The sequence below is a fragment of the Moschus berezovskii genome, chromosome 25 (genome assembly GCF_049115385.1).
Source record: "Moschus berezovskii isolate FMDL1 chromosome 25, NW_MosBer_1.0, whole genome shotgun sequence".
In the NCBI taxonomy this organism is placed as follows: domain Eukaryota; kingdom Metazoa; phylum Chordata; class Mammalia; order Artiodactyla; family Moschidae; genus Moschus; species Moschus berezovskii.
Window position 1 is genome coordinate 579,080 of NC_142484.1, and position 23,521 is coordinate 602,600.

Genomic DNA, 23,521 nt, shown 5'->3' on the forward strand with positions numbered 1-23,521 from the left:
CACAGACTGAAGCCCGGCCCTGGCGCCCTCTCCAGACCAGAGGGCACCAGGCAAAGAGAATGGGCCTCGGTCCGGAGTCCTGGGGTCCTGAGGCTGGGGGCACCTAGCAGGGCAGGTCTGCCCTTCCCGGGGCTCCGCAGGCAGCTCGGCCTGCCGGCAGGACCTCAGAACATCGAAGTGCGCCCTCCTGCGCACCCCCGCGAGGGACGGGCTCGCGGCCTTGCCCGCGCCCACCGGCGCCCCCGCTCTCCGGGTGGGGTTTGCGCAGGGAGACGGCGTGTGTGGTGGGGGCACTGTCCCGGGAGCCTCGGGGGGCGGGGCATCCGCGTGCCCCCGCCCCTGCCCAGGGCCAGCCCGCGCGAGGTGACTCTAACCTGCCGCTCAGGTTCCTCCCCGCGCCCCGCCCCGGCCTCTCCGCGCGTCCCTCCCTCCTTCCGAGCCAGGCACCGACAGACGGCCAGGCGGACGCGCGGACGAAGGGACCAGCGGACGGCCGGCCAGGAGCGGGGCTGCGAGAAGAGCAGGTGAGCGCCCCGACCCCGCTCGGCGCTGGAGCGACGGGGCCGAGCGCACGGACGGCGGGTCCCCGGGCCTCGGATTCTCCAGGTGGCGGCCCGACTCGGGGCTCCGCCTGGGTCTACAGGCCGGGCTGGGGCGCGCGGGGCATCGGCGAGAGGGGCCGCGCCGGACCCGGGCCCGCGGGCTTTCCCTGGGCTGACGGCCAGGAGTAGGGCCTGCGGCCTGGCCTGCCCCGTCTGGTCCTGGGGCGGCGCTGTGAGCTGGGGATGTTTGTAAGCCAATGGCTTCTGAGTCAGACAGCCCCTCCCAACCTTGGGCTCAGTAGGAGGAAGCCCCTTCTCCAGTGAAGAAGGTGATGAGGGGGTTCTACTGCACCTCAAAGGCCCCGGACCCTGCCCCCCGCCCCGCCCCTGATGCCGGGCAGGCTGGGGGCTCCTTTGGGGTCGGCTTCCTGGGTGTGGGAGCCGGGGAGTGAGCCCCAGTCCAGGGTCAGGCCCTCAGTCAAGTCTGGGGTGTGGGAGGTGGAGGGCGGGGTCGGGGAGCTGGGGGCCCTGCGGTGGGGCCGGGTGCCTCCAGTCTGGGTTGGGCTGGCCTGGCCTGGGCAGCCCCTGTGTATCAGGTGTCTGCCATGGCAGGGGAGGTCAGTGGGCAGGGCTCCCGGGCTTCTGAAGTGCCCACTGACCACCTGTGTCCCTGCCCCCATGTAGTCAGCCCCAGCTCTGCTGGGAGGCAAGGCCTGGCAGTAGACTCCTCCGCCTCCGCTAGGGCAGCCCAACACCGGGACCCCCCTACTCTGCCCCAGCCCTGCCCCTTTGGGCCTCCCCGGCCCTGCCCAGGGCAGCAATGGCTCCTGCCCCGCCCAGCAGTGCCCACAGCGTCCAGACCTGGGCACAGCCCAGCTGGAGGGGCTCCCCCGTCCTAGGGCCCCACCTGGCTCCCCGGCCTCAAGCTGACTCCTCCCAAGGTCACACTTCTGGGAGCTGGAATTTGAACTTGGAGCTGGTCCTTCCGCCCTCCCTGCCCGGCTAGGCCTCCTCCCCTCCAGGCCTGACCGGGCACAATATGCGGTCGTCCCTGTGCACCCGGAAAATGGCCACAGTGAAACCGAAGTGCAGCCCGTGGCCCTCAGGGCCAGTGCCGGCCCCACCCCAGCCAGCCAAAGCCCGTGCTCCCCACTCCTGCCCCGTAGGCGGCCCCTCCCCCCGCTGCTCCCCAACCCAGATGCCAGGGCCTGGAGTCACCTTCCTGGCCGGCCCTGAGCCCCCCACCCCACCCCAGGGAGCCAGGGAACAACCCAGGTGTCCACCCACAGGCCTGGGTTTCACCCAGGGATGTGTGTGTGTGTGTATTGGACACACGTGCCCAGCGCCCTCAGCTCAGCCCGCCAGGAATCCCACTAAGCAAACACTCCGGTTCACCTACTGAGGTCAGAAGCATTCCGGACATTCTCCACAGACAGATGGACAGAGGAATCTGGCCAAGTCCAGACCCTGGGGACCTGTGGGGGGGTGACCTGAAGCCCCCAGTCCCTCAACCCTCCTGGGAGCTTCTCTGTAGGTAGAACCTGGTCAAGCCAGAAAGTCCTAGGCAGTCCCTGCCCTGGATGCCAGCACCCCTGGCTTGTGACCCGACCCTGCAGGCCCCTAACACTGAAGCCAGGGATGGATGGCGACACCAGTGACATCTGCGGGGTGCCCCGGTGTCCCCACGGAGCACAGAATCCCACAGGGCACGTCATCCTGGCCCAGGGATGCCAGGCTCTGCTTGGCACCCAGGGGCTGGCTTCCCCTGGCTTCAGCCTGGGCTCTGTGTCCTCAGGCCCCTGCCTCCCTCCCCGGGCTCTCGCCTCAGCCTCTGCTGCCTTCCTCCCTTGTCTGGCTCTCACCTGCCTCAGGGCCTTTAAACTTGCTATTCCCTCTGCTTGGAAGGTGGCTACTTCTCCTGAGGCCCCTGCAGAGCCCCGGGATATCTTCCTCAAAACTCTACCCCAGAGAGCCTCTGGGGGTGGGGTCCCTGTGGAGGACCGAGGATCTGAGGAACGATGGGGGGTGCAGTGAGCACCAGCAGGGACGTGGACAGGACTGGGCCTGATGTGTCCGGAAGGCTGGATTCTGCTCCCTGAGGACCACCTGCCCAGGCACCTTGGGGAATCTGGCCAGGCCCTGGCCTGGGGGGTGGGGAGCAGGAGACCTAGGCCCGGCGAGGGAGCGGCAGGGCCCCGCCGGGTCCGGCCGAGGGGTCTGCTTGATTCCCCTGTCCACTCAGGTGTGGGCCGGGCACCAAGCCCTGGACTCCGGCCACACTGAGGTCTGCCCTCTTCCCGCCAGCCACCGTCGAGGACGCCATGAGCCAATCAGGGTCCGTGAGCTGTTGCCCGGGTGCCGCCAAGTGAGCCCCCGCCCCACCCGCCCACCCCTCAACACCCCCACCAGCCCAGCCTTCCCCAGGGAGGGGTGTGGCACGGCCCCGCCCTCACCAGCCCCTCCTCTGCAGCGGCAGCCTGGGCCGGTCTGACGGTGTGCCCAGGATGAGTGCCAAGGACCTGTTTGGTGAGTGAGGTTTGAGAACAGGAGGCTGGGGACAGCTCAGTGGGGAGGGTCTCCCCTGCTGCCCTCCCCAGGGCTGTGCCAGGCACCCCCGCCGGGAAGGCAGATCAGCCTGGGCCCCCAGAGGAGGCCCCTGGGCCAGAACCAACCAACAGGGGCTCAGGCCCCACCCCCAAACTCTGGCCACAGAACAGCCCTCCCCCAGCGGGCCAGTAAGGGGAGAGGCCTTACGAATAATTCAGGGAGCATCAATATTGATTCTCTGTGCTCCTCTCTGCCACCCGATCCTGGGTGGGGGGGCCTGGGGCTCCTGCTGGGCTGAGTGCCAGGTGTCTGCTCCAGGAGGGCGGGGCCTGGCCAGCCCCCGTCCCCCAGCTCTGACCCTCCCCTAGTCGTGCAGGCCTTGGAAAGCAAGGAGCCCCTGGAGGGGTCCAGAGATGGTTGGGGGCAGCTCTTGGAGTTGGGGCAAGGCTTGGACCAGACCCCTCCCCAGGCAGGTGGGCCCGGGGCCTCCAAGGGGGGAGGCTGAGCCTCCTACACCTGCTCCATGGCAGACCTGGGCACAGCAGTGCCTTCACCTCCCTCCTCCTGCGGACGGAGGGAGCCCCGGGTTCTGCCAGGAGAGGCTGCCCCCCATTCTGTGGGCCCGCGTCCGTCCTGGCGGTCATGAGGGGCCCACAGGCAGCCTGTGCTCTGGCCTCCCCTCGGCCCTGCCCGGGTCCTGCCTGTGGGGCCGAGTGACGGTGTCTCCTGTTCAGAGCAGAGGAAGAAATACTCCAACTCCAACGTCATCATGCATGAGACCTCCCAGTACCACGTCCAGGTGAGCTCGCCGCCCCGCAGGGCCTTCCTGTGCTCTGCGCTCCTGAGTCCCCAGGCCGGCAGGGAAACAGAGGCCTAGGAGGCGTGGTCCTGCAGCAGGCCGCCAGTGGGGAGCCCCACTCCAGTCCCGGGAGCTCCCCGTGTGAGGGGCGCAGGAGCCCCGGGGCTGTGTCAGAGAGAGGGGACGCCCAAGGCGACACGGGCGGGCGAGGATGGGCTCTGGGTGCCCCCACAGCCCTCAGACGGGAGGGCCCAGTGGGGTGGGGAGGCTGGAACGGGCGGGCAGAGCTGTCAGACTCACTTCTGAGCTCCTCCTGGGGGCCTTGACAGCCACTCCCATGGAGCCAGGAAAGACGGGTGACCGCACTCTAGACCAGCTGACAGCTCAGGAGGCCTTTGCTCCCGGGTCAGTTTTAATTCACACTTAGAACCCAGGAAACATGTTTTTTAAATGACCTTCCTGTTCCTGGCAGCTGGCAAGTTCCTGGTTCCTGGTCACTGTCCAAACCTGCAGGGCAAGAGGGCTGGGAATGGATGAGCAGGGAGGAAGCAGGGGCCCTGGAACAGGAAGGTGGGGGGCCCTGGAGCAGGAAGGTGGGGGCCCTGGAGCAGGAGGGTAAATACTTTCCTCCCCATAGAACCCTCCATGCCCCATAAGCCATGGGAGTCACTCTTTCTGAGCCTCAGCCTTCTTGTCTGTAGAGTGGGTCCACTGAGCCAAGGGCGTCCTGGGGCTCTTGCCCGGGGCCGTGCTGTGATCAGCCCCTCGTGCCAGCCTGTGCAGGAGGCCTCTGCAGCCAGCTTGTGCCTGCAGCTGGCTCAGCACCCAGGGCAGCCCTCCGCAGAAGGACTTTGCCCTCCTGGTGAGGAGCCACCTGGTCACTGGGGCCTCCCTGCCCTTCTCCTAGACTTTAGTCCAAACTAGCCTGTGAAGGACCCCAGCTCCGGGCACCTCTCCTGCCCACCCAGCAGCCAGCAGGGCTGAGGAAGTGGGCAGTTTGTGGCCCCACCTACATTCCCTGGTGGCTCAGAGGTGAAAGAATCTGCCTGCAGGAGATGAGGGTCTGTGGGTTCCATGCCTGGGTCGGGAAGATCCCCTGGAGAAGAAAATGGCAACCCGCTCCAGTATTCTTGCCTGGAAAATCCCACGGACAGAGGAGCCTGGCGGGGTACAGTCCATGGGGTTGCAAAGAGTCGGACACGACTTAGTGACTACTAAACCACCATCCAGATGAGGGGCCTGAAGCCGAAAGGGAGAGGTGGCTGCGAAATCAGACCAGCCGTGGCAACGGGAGGGGGCGCCCGAGGCTTGTGGGTTTGTTTCTTCATTCCAAACTAACACGCGCGAAGCTGACCTGGGGGCTGGAGTGTGAGGTGCAGCCGCACCCGCCCCAATTTTCAGCAGCGCTGCTCCGCCCTCCATTCCTGCAGTTGCACTGAATTCATAGAGTTTACAATCATCTTTGCTCTTTTGCTTGGTAAACTTATTTCAAAGATGCTGTGTGTGTACGGAAGAGTTCTCCAGGTCCAAAGCCCCGCCTGGCCCCTGGACCCTTCGTGGGGTGCTGCCTGTGTCCACATCAGATGCACAGGCTTCTTATTGAACAGCTGGGGGTCCTTCGCATTCAGCTCAAGGTGTATGGATAAGAAATACCTCCTCCCACTCTGGCTTATCAACTCACATGCATTAACTGTGTTGAAGCAGGCAAAAATGTTTAATTTTGATGACTTCCTGTCACATCCATTTTTTCCTTTAATGGTTAGGTTGTTTTGGGGAGCTTGAGAAGTCTTATTTGCTTCGATCATTGCTTGACCCAAGGCTCTGAAAACGTCTTGCATTTTCTTCTGGATTCTTTGTAGCTAGTGTGTGTGCTGAGTCACTTCAGTCATGTCCAACTCTTTGTGACCCCACGGACTGAGACCTTGCCAATCCAGGGATCAAACCCAAGCCTGTGGCGTCTCCTGCATCAGCAGGCAGATTCTTTGCCACTAACACCACATGGAAAGTCCCACTTTGTAGTCTAGGCTGTTATATTCAGGTCTGTGTTGTTGTTATTCAGTTTCCAAGTCCTGACTCTCCGAGACCCCAGGCACTGCAGCACCAAGGCTTCCCTGTCCCTCTCCATCTCCTGGAGTTTACCCATGTTCATGTCCATTGCATTGGTGATGCCATCCAACATCTCCTCTGTCGTCCCCCTCTCCTCCTGCCCACGATCTTTCCCAGCGTCAGGGTCTTTTCCAGTGAGTCAGCTCTTCACATCAGGTGGCCAAAGTATTGGAGTTTCAGCTTCAGCATCAGTCCTTCCAGTGAGTATTCAGGGTTGATTTCCTTTAAGATGGACTGGTTTGATCTCCTTGCTGTCAAGGGACTCTCAAGGCTCTTCTCCAACACCACAGTGTGAAAGCGTCAATTCTTAGGCGCTCAGCCTTCTTCATGGTCCTGCTGTCACATCTGTACGTGACCACTGGAAAGACCACAGCCTCGACCATGCAGACGTCGGCACGGTGACGTCTCTGCTTTTTAGCACACTGTCCAGGTTTGTCATGGCTTTCCTGCCAAGGAGTAACCGTCTTCTGATTTCATGACTGCACTCACCATCTGCAGTGATTTTAGAGCCTGTGAAGAGGGCTTCTGTCACCGCTTCCACCTTTTAGAGTGACAGTCCCTTTTAAATTCAGTTTTTGGTTTGAGACTCAAGGCTGACCTTCCCTGTAGGGAAGTGCAGCTGCAGGAGGCTACTGTCCCCCCTCATAGTCACTTCGGCGCCTTTGTCAGAGACGGGCCATGCGGGTCTGGGTGGGTCTGTCCCTGGGTTCCCTGTGTTTCATGCACTTTTACCTTTTCCTAGTTTATTAACCTCTTGAAATCAGGCAGTTTTGTTCTTTTTTAAGGTTTTCTTGACTATTCTAAGTTCTTTGGGCTTGCATTTACACTTCAGAATCAAATTGTCCATTTTTGCCCCTCCCCCCAGAAGCCTGCTAGAATTTTGATTTGCACTGAGTCAAGTCTAAGGATCAGTTTAGGGAGACTTTAACGTTGAGTCTTTCCCATCCATAAACATGGCACCTCTTCATTTATTAGGTCTTCTCTAAGTTCTCTCAGGGCTTTTTTGTAATTTTTTTACTGCAGAGGTCTCACAGCTCTTTGTTAAAATATTCCTTAGGTGTTTGATTTTTATATACGGTTATAAATTACATCATTTTTTAAATTTAATTTTCCAGTTGTCGTGTAGCATTTGTTTTGTACAATTGAATTTTGTAAAGTGATTGAATATCCTAAGACTTCGCTGATTCATTCGTTTCAGGAATTGACTGTAGATTCAGTGGATTTTTTATTAGTCATTTTGTCTGAAAATACAGTACTTGCTTAATTTTAACCGCTTAGTCTTTCTCAGTTTATTGCTCTCGCTGGAGCCATCAGGACAGCGCTCGGTGATAATGACAGTGGGCATTCTTGCCTGTGTCCAGCCTGGAGGAGAGTATTCAGAACCCCCTGTTGTATAAGCAGATGCCCGTCGCGAGAGTGGGAAAGTTCCTCTCCATTCTTGTTTGCTGAGACTGTTTATCATGGAAGTTGCTGAATTTCATCAAGCGCTTCCTCAGTTGAGATGTCCTTACTATCCTGTTACTGTGCGAGTCATGCTGGGTCGTTTGGGGTTTTTGGCTCCGCTGGGTCTGCGGTGCTGCACATGGGCTTCCTCTCGTGGCGGTGCGCAGGCTTATCTCGTTGCAGAGCACGGGCTAAGGCACTTGGGTTCAGTACGGGGGGCACACGGGCTTAGTTGCCCCTCGGTATGTGGGATCTTCCTGGAACAGGGATGGAACCTGTGTCCCCTGCTTTGGCTAGCAGGTTCTTAACTACCAGACCACCAGGAAATCCTGAATCACTCTGTTTTTTTAAAATGTTGAACCAACCTTGCATTTCTAGGATAAATTTCATTTATTAATGGTTTATTATCCTTTTTATGTATTGGCAAGACTAATTTGCTAATCTTTTGTTAAGGATTTTTTGCACTAATATTTATTAGAACATTAGTCTATAGTTTTCTCTTCCTGCAACGCCCTTGGTAGGTTTTGGTATCAGAATTATGTCGGCCTTACAGAATGAGTGGAGCGATGTTGCTGCTCCTCTCGTCTTCAGAAGGTAATGGACAGTTGTGACTTCTTCCTTTAAGTATTTGTTAGGGTTCACCTGTGAGGCCCTGAATGTGGGGTTTCTTTCTGGCAAGGTTTCTTCTACTGTGAATCCACCTTTATGCCTGTGTGATCTCTAGTGATGTCCCTTCCTTCCTTCTGGTCATTGATCATTTGTGTTTTCTCTATTTTTATCTTGCTCAGTCTTGCTAAGGGTTTATCAGTTTCTTCAACCTTTTCAGAACCAACCTTGGGCTTTGTTGATTTTTCTCTCTGTTTGTTTTACTAGTTTGTTGCTTTCTGCTCTTAATTTCCTTCTTCCCACTTACTCTAGTTTCCTTTTATAATAGTTATTTTACTTACTTGGCTGTGAGAGGTCTTAGTTGCAGTGTGTGGGATCGTCCATCTTCACTGAATCTAGTTCCCTGACCAGGGATTGAACACCCGCCCCCTGCAGAGTCTTAGCCACTGGACCACCAGGGAAGTCCCGCAGGGTTTCATTTGGTTGTCATTTTCTAGTTTCTTAAGAAGAACACTCAGACCATTGATGTCGCCTTTCTTCTTTTCTGACATTAATTTATGCTGTAATGTTCCTCGAGGGACTCCTTTAGCAGTCTCCTGCAAGTTTTGATGTGCTGGTTCTGATTATTCGGCTCAGAATATGTTCTTTTTGGTTTACTAGCATGTAGCCGATTCCAATCCCAGGGACGGGGGAGCCTGGTGGGCTTCCGTCTATGGGGTCACACAGAGTCGGACATGACTGAAGTGACTTAGCAGCAGCAGCAGCAGTGTGTTAATCCCAGGCTCCTAATTTATCCCTCCCCCCACTTTCCCCTTTGGTAACCACAGCTTGTTTCTGAAATCTGTGAGTCTGTTTCTGTTTTGTAAGTTCATTTGTATTGTATTTTAAAATTAGATTCCACATATGAGTGATGTGTGTTAGTCACTCAGTTGTGTCCGACTCTTCGAGACCCCACGAACTGTAGCCCACCAGGCTCCTCAGTCCATGGAATTCTCCAGGCGAGAATACTGGAGTGTGTGGCCATTCCCTTTTCCAGAGGATCTTCCCGACCCAGGGATTGAACCCTGGGCTCCTTCGCAGGCAGGTTCTTTACCGTTTGAGCTTCAGGGAAGTCGAGCATGAGTGACACCATGCGACTCTGTCTCACTTCACTGACTGTGACACGCTAGCCCTGTCCACCTGCTGCGACTTGGAACATTTTCTGCTTTTCCTTGTGACTTCTTCGACCCGTGGGTTGTTTAGATTTTTCTTCTTTTTCAGCAATGTAAACATTAGATCCCGCAAGTCTGGGAGTATTTTGTGTCTCTCCCCCTTTGTCACGAGGTAGTTTATTTTCCTGGTGATTTCCTTTCACTCACTTGCTGTTTGGAAGTGTGTTGTTCGGTTTCTACAGATGTGGACCCAAAGTAATTTAGAAAGATGTTGCTCAATTTCCGGTTAGTAGGTTTTGCAATTATGAGTCTGGTATTGATTGCTGATTTAACTCCACTGTGTCAGAGGACACAGGCTGTGTCTTGAGGCGATCGGGACGCACGGGCGGTATGCTTGGTATGCTTTGCAGACAGACTGGCTGCCTGACAGTCACTGCGTGTTTCTGCTCCCTTTCTAACCTGCCTGTGGACCTGTAACCCGGCCTCTGAGCTGTGCCACATCCTGCACGTGTGCAGGTTGCCTGGGTGGAAACGTCAGAGGGAGGCCCCTGGCCTGGCCCAGTGTCACCAACTCCTCCTGGAGCTGCCAGGCGAGGCCCCCTTGCTCCAAGTCTTAACCGGCCAGTGTCGCCCACAAGGCAACAGAATGGGGAAACTCATTCTTAAAGGGACAGTCTCACGGCTTCAACCTGCAATTCTGGTATTGAATGAGTCTGCAGAAAATTTTCTCGTTTTTTGGCTGCACCATGTGGCTTGTGGGATCTAAGTTCCCAGACCAGGGTCTGAATCCGGACCCCTCGGCAGTCAGAGCTCAGAGTCCTAAGCAGTGGCCTGCCAGGGAGGTCTCTGGCATGTAATTTTCCATATTAGGAGGTTGCTCCATATCTACCTTCCTGTAGACTCTCTGTTCGTCCCCGTTGTCAGTGTTCCGTCGGGCTGTTAACCTTTTACACTTATTCACGTATTCTTTCATTATTCACTTACTGTTGGTGTCCTTAACTTTAAACAAAATCGAGCTCTTAACAAAGTAAGAACTATCATTGTAACACAGATCAATCTTTTTCTATTTTAAGAAAATTAGTCTGCATCAAATCTATTATAGCTATTATTTTGTGTTTTCTCACTTTTTTTAAACTTTGTATGTGGTATTTTTTTCGCAAGCAGAATGTTTTTTTAGGTCAAATCTATGGGTTTTGTCTTTTTATTTCCTTTTTTTTTTTCTTGTGGCCACACTGCATGGCATGTGGGATCCTAGCTCCCCAACCAGGGATTGAACCGGTGGCCCCTGCAGTGGCAGCGCACTCTTAGCCCCAGGACCCCCAGGGAAGTCCTGATCTTCTGAGTATCTGGGTTTTCTTCCTGGCTTAGCAAAGTCCCCCAGGGAAGAAGCCTTCCTGAGGTTATCTGAAGTCACCCTTCACGCATCCACGTTCTGTAGTTAAGCCTTGCTTGCTTAAGAGTTTATGTCAGTGTTTAGCCAGCTGTCCCAGCACCGTTTCCTGAATTCAGCAAAGGTTGGCATGGACACTAGGGGGCTCCTGGGAGGACAAGGTGCCCGAGCCAGGCTTCCAGAGAGAGGAGGGGGTGGACAGGGCTGGCTGGCCGGGCGCCACTGTGGGCTGCTCACTCCCTCCCTACACATTCACTGGGGGCCTGCCGTGGGCCCGGCCCTGTCACAGGAGAGACAGCGGGCAGGTAGCAGAGAAGTGCATGGTACCCCACGTAAATCTGATGATGATAAATAAAATGGCAGGGCAGGGACATGGTGACAGGGAGGCTGTGGCTGGGCAGTCAGGGAGGAAAGCGCCCCAGGAGCGTCTGGAAGGAAGAGGGAGTTGGGGGCAGCCAGGTGGGCAGAGACGGCAGGGGCGGAGGCCCCGCCCGGCTGCAGGGGACCAGCGGGGCTGCGTCTCAGAGCCCACGGCGGACAAGGCTGGGTGGGGGTTGGGGGCGTGTGCAGGGCTGCTAAGGGGTTCACTGGGGCCTGTATGTGGCCCCCACAAACAGCCCCAAGGTGGGGCTTTGTCTCTTCAGACCCCCAGGGCAGGGCTGGTCCCCTCAGACCTCCAGGGTTGGCCGTGGCCCCCTCAGACCCCAAGGCACAGCCCCTTGGCCCTTGACACCAGGAGGGCTGCGCCCAGGGTGACGCCCTGCCCCCCACCCAGCACCTGGCTACGTTCATCATGGACAAGAGTGAGGCCATCACGTCTGTGGAAGACGCCATCCGGAAGCTGGTGCAGCTGAGCTCCAAGGAGAAGATCTGGACACAGGAGATGCTGCTGCAGGTCAACGACCAGTCGCTGCGGCTGCTGGATATGGAGTCACAGGTACCTCGGCGCAAGGAGGGCGCGGGCGGAGGCAGCGACGCAGACGCGCTGGGCCCGGCTGTGGGACCTGAAGGCGGAGGGCAGAGGGTTGGAGGGCCGGGTGAGGCTGGAATCGGGAAGCCACGCCCTGCAGGGCATCGTCCCCTCGCTGGAGCCCTCCAGGGCTGGACTGAGGCGGGCCTGCGGCGTGGACCTTGCCGGTGCGGGCCGCGTCTGTGCGCGGGCCCGTGCGCGGGCCCCTTTCTGGGCCGCGTCTGTGGCGTGAAGGCCACAGGCCAGTCAGCCCATGTCCATGGCACCCCCTCCCTGAGCCCGCCCCCGGGAGCCGGTGCCAGCGGCCTGTCCCCCAGGAGGAGCTGGAGAACTTCCCTCTGCCCAGCGTGCGGCACAGCCAGACGGTGCTCAACCAGCTGCGCTACCCGTCCGTGCTGCTGCTCGTGTGCCAGGACTCGGACCAGAGCAAGCCCGACGTCCACTTCTTCCACTGCGACGAGGTGGAGGTGAGGCGGGCGGCCGCGGGCTCGGGGCGGCGACCCTCCCCAGGGCCGGCCTGACGCCGCCCGCCGCACCCCGCAGGCGGAGCTGGTGCACGAGGACATCGAGAGCGCGCTGGCAGACTGCCGCCTGGGGAAGAGGATGCGGCCGCAGACGCTCAAGTAGGGGCTCGGGGGGCTGGGGCGGCGGGCCGGGCCGCGGGCCGCGCCGGGCTGAGCCCCCCTGTCCGCCGCAGGGGCCACCTGGAGAAGATCCGGCAGCGGCTGTCGATCCTGCCCGCGGCCCCGGGCCCGGCCCCCATCCCCTTCCAGCGCTTCGGCGGGGACCCCCCTCCCACCAAGAACCGAGTGGGCCTGCCGACGCTGCTGGGAGAGCGAGGTGGGTCCCGCGGCGGGAGGCTGGGGGCGGCAGAGGCGGGGGCGGCGGGCGGTCAGCTGCAGCTCTGCCCCGCGCAGGCCTCCGCCGCCGCGAGTCGCTGGAGGAGGAGCCGCGGGCCGCGCTGGCGCAGAGGATCGAGAAGGAGACGGTGGGTCTTGCGCGGGGCCCCCCAGCCACCCCCTCCCCCGGCCCGGGGCCAAGAGGCCGCAGGTGGGGGTGTCCCTGTGGAGGGTCGGGCTGCCTGAGGCTGACCCTGTCCTGCTCTGATCCCAGCAAATCCTCAACTGCGCCCTGGACGACATTGAGTGGTTCGTGGCGCGGCTGCAGAAGGCGGCGGAGGCCTTCAAGCAGCTGAACCAGCGCAAGAAGGGAAAGAAGAAGGGGAAGAAGGGGCCGGCAGGTGCGGCGCGGGGCGGGGCGGGGGGCAGGGTGACCCCTGAGCGGGGAAGGTGCGGCAGAGCCGGTGGGCAGCCTCAGGCTGAGGCCAGACCTGCTGGGCGGCGACGGCGGGCCAGCCAGACTCACGTCGCGCCCCCGTCCAGAGGGCGTCCTCACACTGCGGGCGCGGCCCCCCTCCGAGGCTGAGTTTGTGGACTGTTTCCAGAAGACCAAGCTGGCCTTCAACCTGCTGGTGAGGGCAAGGGCCTCCCCGACCCGCTGCGCTGACATGGGGGAGGGGGCCCCGCTTGTTCGGGGTGCCACACACACCCATATCCGTGTGCCCGCTCCCCTCCTACCCACCCGCGGGTCTGCTCCCCTCCTCCAGGCCAAGCTGCAGAAGCACATCGAGAATCCCAGCGCGGCTGAGCTGGTGCACTTCCTCTTCGGACCTCTGGACCTGGTGCCTGGGGCTGGGGGGAGTGGGGACCTGGGGGCTTGCCGGTGACTGGGAGAAGCAAGTGCCCACGTTGGGCAGTTGGCTGGGGCTGGCATCCACACTCAGAGCTGCGGACACAGTGGGCCAGCCTGTGGTGCTGCCAGGGGTAGGGGGGTTGGGGGAGGGGAACCGGCCAGCAGCCCCCTATGACCCCCGCTGTGCCCCCCAGATCATCAGCACTTGCGGTGGCCCAAACATCGCTCGCTCTGTGTCCAGGCCCCTGCTGTCCCGCGATGCTGTGGGCTTCCTGCGTGGCCACCTGGTCCCCAAGGAGATGGCACTGTGGGAATCCCTGGGGGAGACCTGGACACGCCCCCGGTAGGGCAGGGGCAAGGGGCACACCAGGATGGGGTCCTGCGGTGGGTGGACTGGGGGTCCTGAGTGGGGCTGGCTGAGCCAGCAGGCGCAGCTCACCCCAGGCCCCCCCGCCCCAGCTCCGAGTGGCCACGGGAGCCGCAGGCGCCCCTCTACGTGCCCAGGTTCCACAGTGGCTGGGAGCCACCTCTGGACGTGCTGCAGGAGGCCCCCTGGGAGGTGGAGGGGCTGGCAGCTCCTGGCGGTGACGAGGTCAGAGCTCCTGCAACCCCTGCTGACCCCACCTCTGCCTGCCCTCCTGGCCCAGCCCCTGCCACACACCAAACCTGGGCGCCCGCTTCCCCACAGCCGGCTCCAGTGAGCCGACCGTCCTTTAGAAACTCCCCGAAGCACGGCCTCATTCCGGAGCCCACGCCCCCAGGAGACATCCTCCCCCAGGTCAGCTCCCAGCACACTCACAGGTAAGCTCCCCTTAGGGTGGGGGGGCATGCCACTCACCCCTCCAGTCATGGAGGCTCCACTGTGGGCAGCATCACCAGCTCAGCGGACATGAGTCTGAGCAAACTGGGGGAAACAGTGAAGGACAGGGAAGCCCGGCGTGCTGCAGTTCATGGCGACTGGCCAGCTGCGGTGGGTTCACTGCCACCAGATGGCGGCCAAAGGCTTGTTCCGGCCGCCAGCGCTTTTTCTCGCTGGGGTAGTTTCCTTTCAACTTTGTTGCGTGCGTCTGAATAAACATTGGAAGCACCCATAAATCCACTACCTGATATGTCATCTTTTTCTGTGTCTCCACGTTTATGCTTTAGAAACATGTAGAAATGGACTAAACCTCTGGACTTAAGTGGTCTCACTGATCCCAGTCACCCAGTCGGGGCTGAAGGCTGAGGGTCCCCGTGGGGATAGCCTCCCTCCCCCCAGCTATACGCATTTCCATGGACCACATCTCCCAGCCCCAGGGCCTAGGGGAGACCCCGTCCTTCCTCCCCTTCCCTCCTCCTCTGTTCTCAGTCCTGGTCTGGACTTGTGTGGGGAGCACCTTACCTCCCAGACCCCAGGATCCAGTCTCAGGAAGGGAGGAGCTGGAATCCATGTTTTAGACAAGTGTGCCCCTCCTTCCGCCCCACATCAGCAGCCTGATGCCCCTGGTCCTTGGCCTAGGGTCACCTTTAAGAAATATTTTCATCCTTTGATCTCCAGCCTCCGACTGGTCCACCCGAGCCCACCCTGATACACCCCCCAGCCACGGGTCCTGTGTGAGCGGTCCTCTTGTGCCCTAGCAGCAGGCCGGCCAGGAGGGATGGCCCAGCACGGGCGGCAGGCACAGGCCTGCTCCTTCCAGGGGCTGAGACACCTGTGTGGTGTGTGTCCACGCACTGTCTGCAGCGCTAGAGGGGCTATGGCTCTGAAAGTGTTTGCCCGGCCCCCAATGGTCAGCTGACGCTGGGTGCCCTGGGGGCTGGACCTGGAGACCCCTGAGGGGCCCTGGGCTGGGGCGGGCCTTGCTGTGCCCACAGGCCCCCACGTGCCACCCGCCTCTGCTGCCCCCCCACGCAGGGGGCCCCAGACGCAACGGGGCTGTCACAGTTTCCATCCCAGCTGACAGCCGCAGCCTCTGCGCCGCAGACGGGAGGCAGCCACGCACCTGGGAAGCTGTGCCCGGCCCAGCCCCAGGCCGAGGAGAGACCCCAGCCCAGCGCGGGGCCTCAGTCCCTCCTGTCCCACACAGAGGCCACGAGTCTGCACCGGCCATGGCCAAGTATGTGAAGGTCCTCTATGACTTCACGGCCCGCAACGCCAACGAGCTGTCGGTGCTCAGAGACGAGGTCCTGGAGGTGAGTGGGGGCTGCTGGGGGGCCCAGAGAAGGCGTCTGCCTGACCCCGGGGCTCCACTCTGGGTCCTCAGCCTGGCACCCCCAGCACAGCCTGGCTGATCCCCCGTGGGGATCTCAGAGGGGCGTCAAGGGCCCCTGGGCTGGGCAGGACTCAGGACAAAGGTCGACTCTCCCTGTGCTGGGTGAGGAACCCCCCAACCCAGCAGGGCCTTGTCATTCACATCCATCCGGGAGCCCCCTCAAGGCACTTCCCATGTTTCGTGCCAGACCTGAATCCAGGCCACCCACTAAAAAGTGGAGCGGCTCGGGGGCGGGGGTGATCTATATCCACAGTCAGGCTAGAGGCTCAGGACACCCTAGGTGGAGTGGGAAGAGGGTGGGAGACCGGGGGGGCCAGGGGTGCTGGCCAGGATGTGATCATCATCATGGGACTGGGTGGGGGCTGGCTCAGAGGGGACTACAAAACCCTCTCTGGCCCGTTGGTAAAGAGGGGCTCCCCCTGGTGGTCCCCGGAGCCCACCCTGGTCCCCATGGCTGGGGGGTGGTGAGAGCTGTGAACCAGGACGACCGGATGCGGGGCCTGCAGGTGCTGGAGGACGGCCACCAGTGGTGGAAGCTTCGGAATCGCAGCGGCCAGGCAGGCTACGTGCCCGGCAACATCCTGGCGGAGACCCGGCTGGAGGACGCCCCCCAGGAGCAGGTGAGCGGAGGTCTGCCCTGTCCGGCTAAGGATAGGCGAGGGCGGGGCGGGGTCGCGAAAGACCCAGCCCGGACTCCTCCCTGCGGGGGCTGATGAAAGCTCTCAGGTCTGGGCCGAGGCTGGGAAGGTGGGAGCCCGAGCAGGTCCTTGGGGTGGGGGGAGGTACGGGGAGTTGGGGGAGAGGCCTGGGGAGGGATGCCGAGCTGACCTAACGGCGCCCCCACCCCGTGCTCTGCCCCCCCTCCCTGCAGGGAGTGAAATACTGGGGTCCTGCCAGCCCAACCCACAAGCTGCCCCCCAGCTTCGCAGGAAACAAAGACGGTGAGGGATGGGGCCCCTGGACCCCAGCGCCCCGCACCCCGTCGGGAGGCCGCGGGGGAGGGGAGCCCTCGGTCCGGGCGGCGCGGGTCTGAGCCGCCTGACGCCCGCAGAGCTCATGCAGCACATGGACGAGGTCAACGATGAGCTGGTGAAGAAGATCAGCAACATCCGGGCGCAGCCGGCGCGGCCCTTCCGGGCGGAGCGCAGCCAGCCGGCGCCCCCGCCGCTCACCCACGCGTCCGGGCCCCGCGAGGTCCGCGCCTGGCTGGAGGCCAAGGCCTTCAGCGCGCGGTGAGCGGCGCGGGGCGAGCGGGCGGGGGCGGTGCGGGGAGACGGGCCGGTGCGGGGCGAGGTCCGCGCGCGGTGAGCGGCGCGGGGTCGGTGCTGGGGAGACGGGCCGGTGCGGGGAGACGGGCCGGTGCGGGGGAGACGGGGCCGGTGCGGGGAGACGGGCCGGTGCGGGGCGAGGTCCGCGCGCGGTGAGCGGCGCGGGGTCGGTGCGGGGGAGACGGGCCGGTGCGGGGAGACGGGGCCGGTGCGGGGAGACGGGCCGGTGCGGGGAGACGGGCCGGCGCGGGGCGAAGTCCGCGCGCGGTGAGCGGCGCGGGGTCGGTGCGGGGAGACGGGCCGGTGCGGGGAGACGGGCCGGTGCGGGGAGACGGGGCCGGTGCGGGGCGAGGTCCGCGCCCGGCTGGAGCCCCGGGCCTTCAGCGCGCGCGGGGCGGGGGTCGCGCTCACGCTGGCGCTCGCCCCGCAGGGTCGTGGAGCAGCTGGGCGTCCTGACCGGCCCGCAGCTCTTCTCCCTCAACAAGGACGAGCTGCGGAAGGTGTGCGGGGAGGAGGGCGCCCGCGTGTACAGTCAGCTCGCCGTGCAGAAGGCCTTCCTGGAGGTGAGCCCGCCCGCCCCGCGGCGCCGAACGGCGGCTGGCGGGACCCTGACCGACGCCCCCCTCTCCTCCAGAAGCAGCAGGGTGGGTCAGAGCTGGAGGAGCTCATGAGCAAGTTCCATTCCAAGACCCAGAGGCGCGCAGAGGAGGACAGTTAGGCCTGCGGCTGGGGACGCGCCCCGCGGCTGGAGTCTTATTTTTGTTCGCGGACGTGTTTCGGACCCTGGACTCGGATGGACAGTCGCGCCGGCTGGGGCCTCTGGGGCCTGACCTCCGGCTCGGCGCTGCCCCTGCGCATGCCCCCCGGGCCGCCCCCACTCTCTCCGCAGCCAAACTTGCCGCCAGGCGGTGCCAGCCCCTCCTTTGCCTGCCCCCTGAGCCCACAGCGCTGCCCGAACCCCCTCCCACCCGCTCCCGAGGCCGCAGGAAGCCCCAGAGCCGGCAGGGACCTTTCCTCAGACCTCGCCCCCGCACCCTCCCCCGCAAAGGCCGGTTGCAGGCCAAGGGCAGCAGACCTCAGCCACCCCGCTGCCCTTGGCTTTGAGCTGGCCAGGCTGGTGCCCTTTGCGGGCCGAGACAGCCTCAGTACCCACCCAGTGCACTGCTCTCCTGGGGTGGCCTGGGGGGCTCCCCCAGGAGTGGGGTGCCTGTCCCACCCCTTCACCGCCTGGAGGATTGAGGATGGACTGAACCTCATTCACCCCAGGACTGGCCCTGGGTACCCCTCACCGCCCCCCCCCACGCCTGTCCCCAGCCCTCCGCGGAGCTCAGGCGCTCCGAGCTTCCTCTGACCAGGTCTCAGGCCTGCTCGCCTGGCCTGCTGTGCCGTGAGAGGTGAGTCTCAGAGCCCTGGACTCTGTGGGTCACACCCCGAGGAGGAGAGGTGACCAAGGCTCAGCATCCACGCCATTAAACCACTTCAGCCTCCCAGTAGCCCCGTGTCTTGTCCTGGAGGTGGGATGGGGTCACTGTGGGTTCTGGAGCCCCCCTGGGATTGCACATTTGGAAGAGCTGCTGGGCAGAGGCAGGCAGTGGCCAGGCCGAGCTGGGGACGTTCCTGTGAGGCTGCTCACCCCTCCACACCCGGGTGAGAGGGCCCAGAGGACACTCCTGAGAGCTGTGGCTGTGTGCCCACTGCAGGGCTGTGGCTCTCCCAGCCCCGAGGTCCGGAAGGCCAGATGGGAGGGGTGGGAGCAGGTCTGTCAAACCTCCAGCAGGGAGGGGGCATGAGTCACAGGGTCAAGATAGAAACTAGACTCAGAGGGTGAGCCCTAAGCCACGGGAGGGGCCCCAGAGAGGTCATGGGGTCTGCGGGGCGGGGCAGGCAGCCGGTGAGGTTGGGGCTGGTGCAGGGATCGGGTCCCTGAAGGCAGAGGTCAGGGGCGTGCACAGGCGCCTGGCCGGCTGGTGACACCACACCCAGCCCACCCTCGGCCACGGCCTGTGGTGCCCTCTGCTGGCCGCTCTGCGCATTGCCAGCTGGCAGGCCAGGCGGGGGAGCGCAGCACCTGCTACCAGCCCCTGCCCGTGTACCCCCAAAGCCAGGGGAGGACCCACCCGGGGCTCCAGGGTCTCTGCCTGGTGGGCGACCACAGGACTCTTGGACACAAAGGCTGGTTGTGCCTTTCAGGGTGGGAGATGGCGGGAGTAGGGGGCTGTCCCCTGCCGGGCTGGGCCTCAGAAGCCCTGATGACTCACAGCTTGGTCGGGCCATGCTGGGCCACCTCTGTTGGGCTCAGCCCGGCCGGGTCAAGGGCAGCTGGGGGTGTCTGGTGCCTTCTGGGCAACACCGACACTTGACCACCATGGAGCCCTCTTCCAGGGAAAGAAAGGTGCTCCCTCCAGCTCCAGGCCTCGAGAGGAGGGTCCTTTGCTCCCACGCCTGTGGGCACGATCCCACAGACAAGGAGCTCGAGAGGAAAAGGGGAGAACTGGGCATCCACCCTCCCACCGGAAAGCACAGCCCCCGCTGGGCCAGGACTGCCAGCCCCCCTGCTTGGCTGAGACCCTCCCCGAGCAGGCCTGAGCACTCCAGTCCCCCCGCTCCCAGGGTGGCCTCTGCTCACCCAGGGGTGCCCACACTAGACCTGGAGGTCAGAGGGATAGCCCCCAGCACACCCTCTGTCCCTACGCAGCCAGGTGCTGTCATTGGCTGAATGGTCTGGACTTTGGGGACCCTGCCTCTAGGCTGGGTCATTTGTCTCTTGGGAGCCCCAAAACCTATACCTGCCTCCTTGCCCAGCTTCCCTCCTCCCCCCACAGGCCACCTCCCGCCGTGGCCCCCTCTGGCCTGCCCTGCCTCTTGGGCAGCCTGAGGGGAGCCCACTCCCCCAGGCCCCAGGCCCCCCTTTCCTGCCCAATAGCTGCTGCTCCTGAGGTGCCCCCACCCCAGGAGTCCACTCAGGCCACAGGGCTCCCTGTTCTCGAGGACAGACATGCAGGGCCCGTGTCACACAGCTCTTGGGGTCACAGCGAGGAATCCCTGTGCTCCCTACCCCAGGGTGTCGCTCTGCAGGGCTGCCAGGTGAGGGGGCACCTGAGCACCTCCTTCCCTGGGGCCTGGTGAGCTCAGGGACCCAGAAGCAGGCACAGACAAGGCACAGAGGGCCAGGGGCCCTGCCTGGAGCCCCAGAGCAGGGCAGAGCCTGGGGCTTCCCCAGCCCCCACTGGTCACACAGGGGAGAGGTGGGGTCCAATGGCTCAGCCTGGGGCAGAGGGCGGGGGCCGCTGAGGTCTGATCGCGGGCAGAGCAGGCCAACTCGCCCGGAGCCACCCGCCCAGTGCCCAACTGTGCCGCTCACAGACGTCCCCACCAACAAGGCCGGCTCTGTGCTGGGGACAGGCTGTCTTTGTGGCCACCCTCCCACCCATGGGCCTCTGGTTCCCCCGTCTCCTCCCCTACTCGGGCTGGGCCAAAAGACCAGTGGGGCCCAATGCCATTTTGGGTGGAGATTCTTCTTTTCCATTTCTTTCTTTTTCAAAATATTTGACTCACTGAAAGGTTGCTGCCCAAAAAAGGACAGGAGGCAAGATGTCTTCACACTGGTATCTGCCGCCGGGATCACAATAAAGGCACAATGCGCGCCTGTCACCGGGGGAAGGTGTGCTTGGCAGGGCGGCTTCACGGCTGAGGGTGGTCCTGAGAGCAGCTCCATTTGGAGAGACAGAAAAGCGATTCCTATTAACTCTCCCCCCCAAAAGTGATTGCTGTGGGAATTGTTAGGCTAACGTGAGGGGCGGAATTAAAGTTGAAGAGCACGTGGCCTGTTCCATAGTTACCCCCACAGAGCATCCTCCCAGGTCAGGGTCCACAGGTCCCTGGGGGGCCCTGAACTCTGGACGAGCGTCGTAACAAGACAGCAGTATGTTAAAGGTTGGGTTGTATCCCCCAGTTCATATAAGGTGGGGTCATTAGGATGGGCCCTAACCCAACGTGACTACTGTCATTATCAACAGAGGACAGTTGGTCACAGACAGGCCTGGAGAAGGTCACTGAAGACAGAGGCAGGGGGCAGGCTGATGCTTCCACAACACGAGGAGCCTCAAAGATCACAGCCCAGCTGGGCCAGAGGGAGTGAGCTGCTGACACCTCATCTTGGGCTTCCAGCCTCCAGGACTTTGAGACAATGCATTCTCGGTGGTTAAGCCTTGCAGGCTATGGTCCTCTGTTACCACAGCCTCAGAAATTAGTACAGGGTGATTCGCCTTTTTCACGGGGCTCCCATGGGCACGGATGGTGCAGAAGCCCCGGTGGGTGAAGCTGTTGGCTCCTCGGCAAGGATCCGGGCATGGCCATGGCAGGATCCCCTATCACACACCCCCGGGAGGAAGCACCTGAGCGAGCCCTGGGCCTCAGGGTGAGCCGGCAAACGCCCCTCATGCAGCGGACTCCAGTCTGGGCCCTCAGCGAGAGCCCTCGGGTGCCAGCCTCCTGCAGCGCTCACTCGGGCGACGGGCAAACCCCGACCCACGCTGGGCGGGCCGTGCTATTCACACCTGGGGTCCTGGCAGGCGTTTGCCCCCAAACAAGAGAAACAGCAGACAGTCTTTGTTGCCATGGTAAATTCGAGCTTTCTACTGGAAATTAGAATTTTGGAACCTGCCAGCATCAGCGAGACAGCTCCCTGACATGAAGGCCCTTCTCCGAGCGTGTGATGCTGCTGTGAGTCCCACGTGGACATGGAAAGAGAGACTCTGAATCAGCATTTTCCAAACAATCGACGCGTGATGTTACAGAATCACGGGGGCCAGAGAGCTGTCCTTGGAGCTAGATGGACCAAGAATCCCTGGGGCCCCAGTGAGCTGCACCCAGGGTGGGATCCCCGTCCAGGCGGCAGCCGCCCAGAGAGACGCCCTGAGCTGGGGTTCCGTGTCGATCGGAGGAGAACGTCCTCAATGACCGAAAAAAGTCCCTCACCTTCTCCTGGTTTCTAGCTGAGAGACCAGGCGAGGCCGGGTTTTCTCTGCATGCTTCGACCAGGATTGTGTCCCCAACAGAGCGAAGGTGGACATGGGGATGAGGTCCAGCTGCTGCTGGGAAGCCCGACGTCAGGGAGATGCATAAAGACATGCATTCATGCCACTCTTCTTATTTTTCATAGAAATCTGCTCTTTTTGTGTTGAATGCTGGCTCCCCAAAATGCCATAAAGGGACATGTTGATAAAGCTACTCAGGCTCAGCTACCTTGAGAGTCTTGGCAGGGTCTGGGGGGTGACAGTAAGGTGTGCCTGAGATTTGGAGCTGGGATTAGAATTGGGCAAATTCAAGACATAATTGGTTCAGGATTGGTGAGCACACAGAGGGTTAGAAGTGAGTCTAGAGGGTCAGCCGAGAAAAATGGCAGAGTTGATGTTTTCTGCAACTGTCTGTCACTGTTATTTCAAGAGAAAGAATAAATTTAGGTCTTTAAATTGTCACAGTTTTATTTTCTAATACAGTAAATATGGATGGATAACACCCACAAGAAAACAGTTCTTTGGGGTCCTTAATAATTTTTAAGTGTGCAAAAGTGTCCTGAGGTCCAATAGCTTAAGAACTGCTGACACAGAGTTTATGAGGAGACCAATGATAAAGGATAGAGCCTGGGGAGCTGGGCAGCCCTGGACGGACAAAGCGAGGGGTGGTGTCCACGTTCCCTGGGGAAGCTGGGCTGCAAGCGTCCCTGGGCAGAGACTCAAACTCGGCCACCACCGGGAAAGGTGCAGACTCCACTTCCACCTCTCAGATGGACAGAGCAGGACGCAGGCTGAGGCCCAGCACTGCCTGTGATGTGAGGGAGGTCTGGGATGCTCCAGAGGACACCCCCAGGGTGTAGGGAGCGGGAGAGGCTGAGGCAGCAGAAGCCACAGGAGAGGCACAGAGACAGGAGCTGCTTGGGCTTCTGACCGACTGACCACAGAGCGGAGCTTCCCTGACCCCTCCTCTGGTGGGGTTACTTTGCTAGAGCCGCTCGCAGAATTCAAGAAGCCAGTTTATGTGATAGATTGCTAGTTTATCATAAAGGATATTAGAGAGTATGAAAGAACTGCCAGAGACTGCCAGACTGAGGTTTGGGAGAGTTCCAAACACAGGTGCTTCTGTTCCGGTGGAGTTTGGGGCCTGGCACATGGAAGCTTTCTGGATCGCCAAGCTAGATACTCTCTGAACCTCCTTCTTTTGGGTTTTCATGGAGGTTCCATCCCTCCAATTGTGGTTGTTTACCACACTGTGGCTCAGATGGTAAAAAGTCTGCCTGCAATGCAGGAGACCCGGGTTAGATCCCTGGGTTGGGACGATCCCCTGGCGAAGGAAATGGCAACCCACTCCAGTAATCTTGCCTGGAAAATCCCATGCGTGGAGGAGCCTGGCAGGTACAGTCCATGGGGCTGCCAAGAGTCGGACTCGACTGAGTGACTAGAATTTCACTTTCACTTTCACCCTATCCTGCTGGTGGGCTTTCCTGGTGGTTCATTTGGTAAAGAATCCACCTGTGATGCAGGAGACCCCTGTTCTATTCCTGGGTCAGGAAGATCCCGGAGAAGGGACAGGCGACCCTCTCCAGTTGTCCCCTTCTCCTCCTGCCCTCAATCTTCCCCAGCATCAGGGTCTTTTCCAGTGAGTCAGCTCTTCGCATCAGGTGGCCAAAGTATTGGAGTTTCAGCTTCAGCATCAGTCCTTCCAATGAATATTCAGGACTGATCTCCTTCAGGATTGAC

The 23,521-nt window shown here is 61.2% G+C and overlaps 1 protein-coding gene across 3 annotated transcripts; it reads left to right on the forward strand.

The window, feature by feature from the left end:
* Positions 1 to 385: 385 nt before the first annotated feature.
* Positions 386 to 18,259, forward strand: EPS8L2 (EPS8 signaling adaptor L2). 3 transcript variants are annotated; one of them, XM_055415145.2, is made up of 21 exons: positions 386 to 524; positions 2,847 to 2,907; positions 3,013 to 3,068; positions 3,824 to 3,888; positions 11,360 to 11,521; positions 11,833 to 12,021; positions 12,098 to 12,177; positions 12,252 to 12,394; positions 12,472 to 12,542; positions 12,668 to 12,794; positions 12,937 to 13,025; positions 13,161 to 13,235; positions 13,441 to 13,589; positions 13,706 to 13,838; positions 13,935 to 14,047; positions 15,313 to 15,418; positions 16,005 to 16,118; positions 16,370 to 16,439; positions 16,550 to 16,730; positions 17,197 to 17,329; positions 17,401 to 18,259. In XM_055415145.2, the coding sequence occupies exons 2-21, from the start codon at positions 2,864 to 2,866 to the stop codon at positions 17,482 to 17,484; spliced, it is 2,184 nt and encodes a 727-aa protein (XP_055271120.2). In that variant the 5' UTR covers positions 386 to 524; positions 2,847 to 2,863; the 3' UTR covers positions 17,485 to 18,259. The 3 variants fall into 3 exon arrangements, with proteins under 3 accessions (XP_055271120.2, XP_055271121.2, XP_055271122.2); XM_055415146.2 differs by having other exon boundaries at positions 11,872 to 12,021; XM_055415147.2 differs by lacking the exon at positions 386 to 524 and having other exon boundaries at positions 2,859 to 2,907; positions 3,829 to 3,888.
* The last annotated feature ends 5,262 nt before the right edge of the window (positions 18,260 to 23,521 follow it).